The sequence below is a fragment of the Pelobates fuscus genome, chromosome 2, assembly GCF_036172605.1.
Source record: "Pelobates fuscus isolate aPelFus1 chromosome 2, aPelFus1.pri, whole genome shotgun sequence".
NCBI classification, from domain to species: domain Eukaryota; kingdom Metazoa; phylum Chordata; class Amphibia; order Anura; family Pelobatidae; genus Pelobates; species Pelobates fuscus.
In genome coordinates, this window is record NC_086318.1 from 113,447,397 (window position 1) to 113,458,156 (window position 10,760).

At 41.4% G+C, this 10,760-nt stretch overlaps 1 protein-coding gene across 3 annotated transcripts in view; it reads left to right on the forward strand.

Annotated features, from left to right (window-relative positions):
- MLF1 (myeloid leukemia factor 1) overlaps positions 1–8,686 on the forward strand; it is a 49,002-nt gene extending 40,316 nt beyond the window's left edge. For 2 of the 3 annotated variants that reach the window (XM_063442597.1, XM_063442599.1), the window contains 4 exons: positions 484–612; positions 3,094–3,253; positions 6,197–6,335; positions 8,236–8,686. In XM_063442597.1, coding sequence (XP_063298667.1) covers positions 484–612; positions 3,094–3,253; positions 6,197–6,335; positions 8,236–8,266 — 459 coding nt within the window. In that variant the 3' untranslated portion in view covers positions 8,267–8,686. Of the gene's footprint in view, positions 1–483; positions 613–3,093; positions 3,254–6,196; positions 6,343–8,235 lie in introns of all 3 variants that reach the window. The other variant, XM_063442598.1, reaches the window with a different exon arrangement.
- The last annotated feature ends 2,074 nt before the right edge of the window (positions 8,687–10,760 follow it).

Here is a 10,760-nt window from a genome sequence, read left to right on the forward strand (position 1 = left end):
CACTTTAGTGAACAATCCAGATAGTTTTTTTTTTTTTAATTTTTTTTTTTGTATTCTTTATTACATTTTATCCTTATAATACATAAAGATAGTGTTTACATATAATCACAAGACATAACAACACAGTTTTATTTTACAATAGTTTTTGTATTCCTTCTGTGTCAAGGGATAAAGAGGAAAGGAGAGAAAAGAAAAATAAATAAATAAAATAAATTATATAAAAGAATAATTGATAATTAAATAAAGAAAACCATCATGATGTCAGGAGAGGGAGTTGTAAGTGCCCTTGTGAGGTTTTGGCGTCTGGGTTTAGGGGGAACCATCTATATCTCAATTTTTGGCTATAGTATTTTAAAGTGTGAGAATGGAAGACACTCAAATAATTTCCCATTAGTTTGGGAAATTGTAGTTTTTGTTTATCTGCTCTAGTTTAATGATCTAATGTTTTCATTAATACTTTATCTTCTTTCTATCTCTTATCAGGAAGGATTGTCAGACAGACCAGACATTCATTCATTTAGCTCTTCTTCGGTGACTACCTACTCCAAGACTGGAGATGAACCCCCAAAGATTTTCCAAGCGACCAGTCAGACACGCAAAGCCCCAGGTGGTGTGAGTATTGCTGCGTTCATAATAAGTGTTGCTGTTTATAACTTTTAGAATTTACCAATATGTGTTCATTAATTAACTATTCACAATGACAATCAGGGTAATTCACTGAACATTTAATTTTTGAATGAAATCCAAATGGAAAACTGAAAAAATTTGATTATGGCCAAGTCCCAGATCAGCTGTTTGTTTATTTATTTTATTTGAGTATAATTTGCAAATATTCATGTGCTGTTAATTTCTAACCTACAGTGGTCAAAAACAAGTAAACTTTTTTAGGATCCTTTTTTTTATTTTTATTTTTTATTTTTATTTCAAAGCAGTGTTTTAATCGCCCCTTCCAAAAAAATTAAAAATAAAAACAAAACTAGCAGATAAAATATTCATGAAATGTTTATAAAGTCTGAAATTCCAACACAGTCAAATATATCATAAGACAAAAAAAGGTTCTACTGCTTCACCAAAAAGCAGAGCTCATGCTGTCAAATTCTTTCAACCTTCAAAAAAACTCTGTGTCTTTGGAGGTCTCGCTAGATCCTCCTTAGCCATCAGTGTTGTACTCTCCTCTTCACCCCCGAGAGACCCACACCAAGCGGCGATGTCACCATCAAGGGTCTTTTCAAAATATGCAGAGACCCTAGAAGGCAATAGAGCTGCTTTAAAATTGTAAACATACCTGATTGTTATTGAACTCTCAGTGTTGGAAGAGTTTAGGGCAAACGGCAATAAATCTAAAACCAGTTACACATTCTGATAGAAGTATTTAAAATAAGCAGGAAGGAGGAGGCCAGGTGCTTGTTGGTAAATATAATGCTGTAACTAGGAGAGAGATGATATAAAACCATAAATATGTTTGCATGTATACTGTTGATGCATTCATAATGACAACTTCTTTGGCTGGGATAGGGTTAAGACTGTATCGGTACTTGCTAGGGCAAAGCCAAATTTAAAGATATCCATCAGCTAGTTCCTGCAGCTGTTGTACCAAATGCTGTTGGGAAATGTAAATTTGAACCCTGTAGCCCAGTCCATGTCTGTTTCTATGATTGCAGCAAAAATGCTGCAGAAAATAGCACGCTGCCAATCAAATAAGCTCCTTGATTATCAAACGTCTCTAATAATAAACCTATGAGAGGCTGCCTTAGCTAGAGGTTTCCAGTCAGAGTGACCGTCCGGTAATTAGTTGTTGTTTTTACATAGAAAACTCTACGGCCTGATTATTATCCAGTCTGTTGTCAAGGAGAGTGTTGAAGGCCACTGTGTTAAATTTAGCCAAAGCTTAAAGCAGCAAGTTGATGCCTAAAAATGTTTAAATATAATGACTAAAAATAAACGGGGATAAACAGAAAATGTTAAGTGTAAAATATAATTAAAATATGTCCCTTGCTTAGCTCTTATTGTGAGTCCTGCCTCTGCTTTCGCTGTGCTTCAGCTAATAAGGAAATGCAGATTTTGTCTAATCTTTAAAGCTGACTACGTTTTGCTATTTTTAATGTTTGACTAGTGTGAAATATGCATTGGTGGCAGATAAAAATAAACCTCCCAAATGTCCCTATATAGGAGGGACAGTCCCTATATAGGAGGGACAGTCCCTATTTTAGGCCCAATCCCCTCTATCCATCTTTTTTATATCCTAATATCACTATTTTCTAGGAGCTACATATTGAATTTATAACAGAGCTCCACAGCAATACTACTGACCGTAAACTGAAATAAATGTTTAGATATTAATCTATGTAAATAAGATACATTGTTTTTATTCTAAATTGCAGTTTTGTTGCAAATATTATTATTATTATTATTATTATTTCACCTAAAATGTCTTAGAACATCCCCGCATCTGGCACACCCCCACTCACACCTCTAAAATGAAAGTGTCCCTCTTTATCCATTTAAAATGTTGGTAGGTACGTAAAATAAAAAAACACAACTTAAATTGCTACAGAAGCCAGGCAATGTACTGAGCATCTTGGAACCGGGCCCTCGGAATTCCCAGCATTTGTAATCTTGCACATCAAGGCCAATTGCAGCTAGGTGGTGTCTTTCAATAACTTTTCATGACTGTACCTGCACTGAAAATTGGGTCAGGTGTCTTGGTTGCTGCAAGCACAGACACTTTAGCAATGTTCTAATTGCTACCAGCAATGAAAGTTGGGTCATGTGTCCTGATTGCTGTCAGCACAGACATTTGGGTCATGTATCCTGTTTGGCTCACTTTCTATAGGCTGGATGCTCTAAAGCACTATGAATGGTTCTGAAAGTAGGACAGAACTCTAGTAAATAAATATATATATATATATATATAAATATATATATATTTTACATATTTTTTTTCTTTTTAAACACATAAATACACAAATGTCTAAAATTCATTCAAGATGCCCCCAGTGGCAGTGTATGGTACTGCAGATAACAAAACCGCATTGTACCAAAGTGTTTGTGATCAATGTCTCCATGATAGTAAAACCTGCTTTCCTATCACAGATCAAAGAGATAAAGAAATCTGTCAAAGATTCAGAGAGTGGGTTTGAAAAATTGGCCATCGGACATCACATCAATGATCGAGCCCACGTCATCAAGCAGTCAAAGAACAATAAAACAGGGGATCAAGAAGTCAACCAGGAATTCATCAATCTAGATGAATGTAAGTTATGTTAATGTATAAATAAGTTAGTTACAAACCATCACAACTTACTAACCAGGGCCCCTGGCAACAGGGCCGCCACCAGAAATTTTGGGGCCCCTAACTCAGCTCAGGGTCTGGGCCCCCTGGGGCCCGCCTCCAAATACCGCCCACTGGGTCCACACACAGACACAAACGCACACACTGATACAAAAGGACACAGATACATACTAACAGACACACATACTGAAACAGACATACATGCATACAGGCATACATAATGACACATACTGAGACATACACACAGGCATACATAGTGACAGACAGACACATAATAACATACATACAGACACCGACATACATACATACACACACACACATTCATACAGACACTGACATCCATACACACATACATTCATAATGGCATACAGACATACACTCATAATGGCATACAGACATACAGACTGACATACATGCATATATACAGACATACTGACAGACATACATGCAAACAGACATCCATACACACAGACCTACGTTCATAATAATATGCAGACATACATTCATACTGACATACAGACATACATATATACATATAGAATGACATACAGACATACATATATACATACATAGACATACATACATAGACATGCATACATGTATGCATACAGACATACACAAACATACATAGACAGACATACATACGTAGACAGACATACATACGTAGACAGACATACATACGTAGACATACATGCATGCAGTCAGACAGACATAGACATACACACATACATACACACATACATACAGACATACATACAGACATACATCCAGACATACAGACATACACACAGACATACGGACAGACATGCATGCAGACAGACATACATACACATACATACACGCATACAGACATACATGCATGCATCCAGACATACATACATAGACATGCATGCATACAGACATACATACATAGACATACGGACAGACATACAATCATGCATAGAGACAGACATACATACAAATACATGCATCCAGACACACAGACAGACAGACAGACAGACAGACAGACAGACAGACAGACATGCATGCATGCATCCAGACAGACATACATACATAGACATACATGTATACAGACAGACACAGACAGACACATACATGCATACAGACACACAGACAGACAGACATACACATACATGCATACATGCATACAGACACAGACAGACAGACATACATAGACATACATACAGACAGACATACATAGACATACAGACACACAGACATACATAGACATACACACACACATACATACATGCACACACACAGCTCATTTTCCAGCCACCCTCCTGTCTCTTACCTTTTCTTTGCAGGAGGGTGGCTGGGGATGATGGGAGTCGGCGCTGCTCCCTCTTCATTGCCTGGCTCTCCCTCTTCACGGCTGGGCGGGCGGGCGCGCTCCTCCCGCGCGGAGTGAGCTGGGAGGAAGTGAGCACTTCCTCCCAGCAGCACTTGCGGCTGCTTTTTTTCGCGCTATACAACGGCCACAGCGCTATACGCGCTATACAACGGCCACAGCGCTGACCGGGCTCCTGAAGGAGGGGGCTCATCGGGTGGCCCTAAGTGTGTGGGCCACTCGATGGGCCCGACACGTGGGGCCCGGGCGGCCAGGCCCCCCAGGGCCGCCGGGCCCGTGACAACTGTTATGGTTGTCACCCCCTGATGGCGGCCCTGCCTGGCAATATAAGGACCTTAGAATCATTTATTGACATCAGTAACGGGTATTGTTTCATGCCTGTGAATTATATCAGATGATTGTGACACTGGTTGTGTATGGGGATATTTGGAGTAAAAGAATTGTATACATTGATATATATTCCCTGATTACCACACAGATACAGGCAGGGTCCTCAACCTGTCAGCTGTTGGGTGACTTTACAACAGACAGATCCCACGTCCAGAGTTCGTATCAGCCTGCCTCCCGCCATAAACCCTCAGCAGGCTGCAACTTCCCAAGCCGATTTAGAATTTCGCTTACATTTTCAACTGCGCTGGCCAGGAACACATCGTCGACATTGCATCGCCTGCAGCCAGTGCCGCCTCCACCCCTGACTGTAAGCCCAGCTTAAAATGTCCAAGCCAATTACATTTAAGTGGACTCCGTCCTTCCGCATCAAGTTCAAATTATCACCCTCCAAGTCCACATGTCTAACACTACACCCCAAGATGTCGCACAAACCTGAAAACCACCATGTTAAACTACCACCTACTCCTCTCGAGTCCTCCAGTGTGCGTAACTGCACGCCAACAAGGATACCTAACAATTTCGGACCAGATGAGTGTGAGATCATGAAAAAGCACCAAGCAATGGGCCAAATCCTGCTTGAACGCATAAATGAGATGAACCGCTCTCATCTGACCCAAGTCATTCCACCCCCCTTGCTTGAATGACTAAGGCTACCACCCCAAAAACAAATCTACAAAGTTCTACACATTCAGCATTCAGACACCACGCAAGTCCCGTAATACCTTGCCACTAAACCATCACAACGACAAAGGGAATGCCCACATTCATGCTGTACGACTTCTTCTCTGCTCTGCAAATTACCCAATAAATATACAAGTGACCCACAATCCAAATGTAACTGGGCAACCTTCAAGAGAATAAAGAATTACAACAAATGTGGCCGCAGATACAATGCCATTCCTTTAATTTTTTATTTTTTTGGTGGGGAAAAAGGCTGTTTACCTCCTTACCACCATCCCTGTCTTCTGTAGGCCACCAGTATGTATATCACTTAACAGTTTGTTAAAAGAAAGAAACCAAGGACACAGAGCGTAATTCAGATTTTGAAACCATGTGCATAATTATGTGTCCAGGAGGGCAGAAGCCTTGAGCACCCAATCCCAGGACAGAGTACATTTCCAGTAATCCTGATTATGATTATTGTATCTTTCCCTTTCTTACAGCGGAAGCGCTATCATTCAATAATGAGTGGGAACAAGAGATTTCCAAGTTCAAGCCGTCTGGAGAAATGCCTTCATTAGAAGCTCCAAAACATAAAACCCACTACAGAACCAAAATAGGACCTCCAGATGTAAAGAAGAGGTGAGAGGTGTGTTTCTTATTCACCATAAGAAGTATAGCATTGCTAAGGTTCATGTCTACTGAAATACCATGTGTCATAAAACTAGACGAGTTGATTGCCTTAATTACTGTTTTTACGTGTACTGTACCAGTTCGAGAATACATTGCTAAAGTCAACTGGCATTTAGATTTGTTTATTAAAGCAATGAAATTCCAATGCAATCTAAAAATATTATAAGACAAAATAAGGACTGACTTTTTGCCAATTTCTGTACAGCCTTTGCTAGCAACCATTGTAGAAATAGCACGTTGTACAAGTAGTTCTGTGGAGGATCATGCCATCTCACAGGATCTTTCACAGAACCTTCAAAACAGAGGTCTCCTGAGCATTACGTTGGCATGTTGTCTTCGGTCTTCTTTGCAAAAACAACAAAAGTGACAGAACTGCTTAATAAATTAGGATCAGAAAGTTTCATGACAATTGGCTTTGCAAAGACAGCTTTACACATAACTCCAAGTGCCTTGCTTTAGGAGGATCTGGCCATGTTTCTGGGCACAAGTCCCTCTGTTAATCTTTTCTATCACAAAGCAAGTGAATAACAGAGAGTACTTAATAGAGCCTTTATTTAAAGAGACACTATAGGAACCCAGACAACTTCATCTCATTCAAGTGGTCTGGGTGCAGTATCCCAGTCCCACTTAGTCCTGCAAAATAAACTGCAATAATTACATTGCGGAACTACGACAGCCTCTAGTGGCTGTCAATCAGACAGCCACTAGAGGTGCTTCCTGGTTGCTAACAGACTTTTGGTTGCCTAACTGACACTGGACATGAGGACATTCAGTGTTCGTTAAATCCTCAGAAGAAAGCATTAAGGGAATAGGGAGGGCCTAATGCACTCTGTTTTTCCAACACTATCGAATATCTTTAATCATCAATAAATGTGTTACAGGCGTGTAAAATGCATTGTGTTATTTGTCACTAGCGAGCCTTTATTTTTTCCCCTCTAACTTGGCCTGCTAACAGTGCCTCCTTCCTACTACATTCCTTTTACCAGTGGAGTAGCTACCACAGTTTTAGTGGTCGCAGCTGCGACCAGTCCCGCAACTCCAGGGGACCCCTGTGACCATGGGACGGCATATCTTCAGGGCCGCACCGGCCCAAGGCATACGGTTGCAGGGTGACTGACAGGAGGGGGGTGCACAGCACAGTGCTCCCCCCTGTGCCATTCACTGCATGTAGCGTTGCTAAGCGGTTTGCGGGTAGAGGGGCCTCTGTTTTCCTCTACACAGTCTGACAGGAAGTGCTTTCTCGCAGATTGGATTGCTTGATCCTCAAGGCCACGATACATGGATGAGAGCAGGATATCGAAGAGACACATGGAAGAGAGTCTGGGGGGGAATTGACACATGGAAGGGACGGTGTGGGTAAACTGACACATAGAAGGGACTGGGGGGGAATTAACACACTTGGAAGGGATGGAGTGAAAATTACACGTGGTAGGGATGGGGGGTGGGGTTAAATTAACACGTGGAAAGGACTGGGGGAGGATTCAGACACATTGAGGGGATGGGGAATTGAGACTCATGGAAGGGCTGGGTGGGAGGAGAATGAGGAGACCTATGGGGAGGGGGACTCAAAGGTAACTTTTGCACCGGTGCCTGGTGGTTTCTAATTGTGCCTGTGCCTTTAACATTAACCCTTTCAGATGCCAGTATTGGAGGATCATAAACCTTGAATTGCTCTACTACCATTCTTCAATATGTGGGGATTTAGTGCCACTTTGGTTGTGATTTGCCAACATATTCCATAGGAATAAATGTCAAGGTTAATTTGTCCAAGAGAAAACCTGTTGTTTTATAACATGTCTCTTTCACAAGTTTAATTATAATTAATCACTTGTTTTCCTTTTAATTTCAGGGAGCGGTGCATTTCCAAAAAGGTCATTTAGAAGTTGAAATGCGTCAAGGGAAAGCATCTGTTGCATTAGCTATCAATAATAAATAAATAATTGATACGTGCACATTTATTTGGTTCTGCATTTTTTTCATTGTGCGCAGTCAGGATGGCTGCTGATTGACTGCATTTGCCTTACTTGAACAAAACCAGGTAATGGGCAAGAACTGGGTCTATAAAGTGCCAGGTGTCATGGATATCTGGGCAAGCCAAGATTTCCTGCCATTACATGAATGTTGCACACCCTCAGCTGTAAATCTAATTGTTGGGTGAAGATCTTGTTATTGCGGTTTGTATTCTATGTTAATGCAGTTATTTGGCTATATAAAGGTGAACCTCTATCCTATTACTTTTTTTTTTTTTTTTGTAAATACATAACCCTATATTTTAATAAAGCTACAACCTTTACACACTACGACTATTGTCCTGGCTTTTGTTTGGGCTAACATATGCCGTCTTTTCCCTTAAAAAAAGGTTTAAGGCACCATGTCATCTAGAAATTAGTTTGTCATTTGGTACGCAACAAACAAGAGTGCTTAGGGTACTGATCTTTTTACTATGGTCAATAAAATTACAGGCGTGAATTTGCAGTAAGGGTGCGAGCAGCAGACAGGAGAAGGTCACCGGAAGAGTGGAGAGACCGAGAGGGGGCATACCTATGAATCAGTGAAGAAATGTAAGAGGGGCTAGAGTTGGTTCGGGCTTTATAGGTAAGGGTTAGTATTTTTATTGTAATTGACACCTGTAGGGTACAGGAAGCCAGTGTAAGGATTGACAGATTGGTGAGGTATGAGAGGAGCGACAGGAGAGAAAGATCAGCCTAGCAGCAGCATTCATCTCAGATTGTAGGGGGGCAGTACGGCTTCTGTTGAGACCAATTAGGAGGGAATTACAGTAATCCATGCAAGAGATTACTAGAGCGTGAACGAGCTTCTTGGCAGCATCATGCGTAAGAAAGGGGCGTATGCGGGCAATGTTTTTAAGTTGGAATCGACAAGTTTTAGCAACAGACTGGACATGAGGCGCAAAGGTGAGGCCAGGATCAAAAATGACACCAACACAGCGAGCTTGAAAGGATGGGGTGAGGCAGGTACCGTCAACCTGCAGGGAGAGTGAAGGAGGAGGCTGTGTTATGAGGGGGAAAAATAAGAAACTCGGCTTTAGAGAGATTGAGTTTCAGAAAGCAGGAGGACATCCAATCAGAGAAAGAAGGGAGGCAATTGGTGACAGGTTGGAGGACAGCAGGGGAGGAAAGGTATTTCTGGGTGTCGTCGGCATACAGGTGGTCGTGGAATCCATATGAATTATTTAGTTTTGCCAAGAGAGACAGTATAGAGAGAGAACAAAAGGGGACCAAGAACTGAACCTTGAGGGACTCCGACTGAGACAGGATGAGGAGAGGTGTCGTCATTGGAAAAAAAAAAACGGAGCGTTGGGAGAGATAGGAGGAATACCATGAGAGGGCTATGTCACAGAGACCAAGAGATTGAAGTGTTAGGAGAAGGAGGCCATGATAAACAGTGTCAAAGGCAGCAGAGCGGTCAAGAAGAATTAGTACGGAGTAGTGGCCTTTGGATTTAGCTGTGATTAGGTAATTTGTAACTTTAATTTTAAGAGCAGTCTTAGTAGAGTGGAGGGGGCGAAAGCCAGATTGAAAAGGATTGAGGAGGGAGTTAGGAAGTGAATCATATGAGTAAAGACAAGTCTTTGTAGAAGTTTGGAGGAAAAAGGAGGCAGGAATATGGGACGATAGTTGGAATGGGAAGATGGGTCTACGGATGGCTTTTTTAGGAAGGGTACGACAGAAGCATGCTTAAGGGGTGCAGGGACAACACCAGATGAAAGAGAGCAGTTTAGGATGTGTGTTAAGGATGGTACAAGACAAGGGGAGAGAGATCTGATAAGGTGGGAAGGTACTGGATCAAGCAGACAGGTGGTTGGACGAGAGGAGAAGTGAAGCCACTTTCTGTTCTGTAGCTGGGGAGAAAGCCTGTAGGGTAGGGAAGGTACGATCGATGTGTGATTGCGAAAGGGGGGAGAATTCTTTCCTTAACTGTTCAATCTTGTCGGTAAAGTAGCATGCAAGGCTTTCTGCCGAAAGGTCAGTTTAAAGGGTGGCTTGAGCTGGACGATGGAGAGAGTTGAAAGTATTAAAGAGACGCCTGGGATTGCGTGAGTATGAACTAACAAGAGATGAAAAGTAGGATTGTTTAGCAAGGGTGAGGGCTGTGCTATATGAAGACAAAATGAATTTATATTGGAGGAAGTCTGACAATACATACAGACACTCATACTGAACCAGACATACACACATACATACTGACAGACACATACTGAAACAGACATACACACAGATACAGACTCATACTGGCAACATAGTATTACACTGACATACATACATACTAAAAGACACACACATGCATAATGACAAACATGCAGACATACACATGCAGCTCATTTTTCATCCACCCTCCTATTTCTTACCTTTT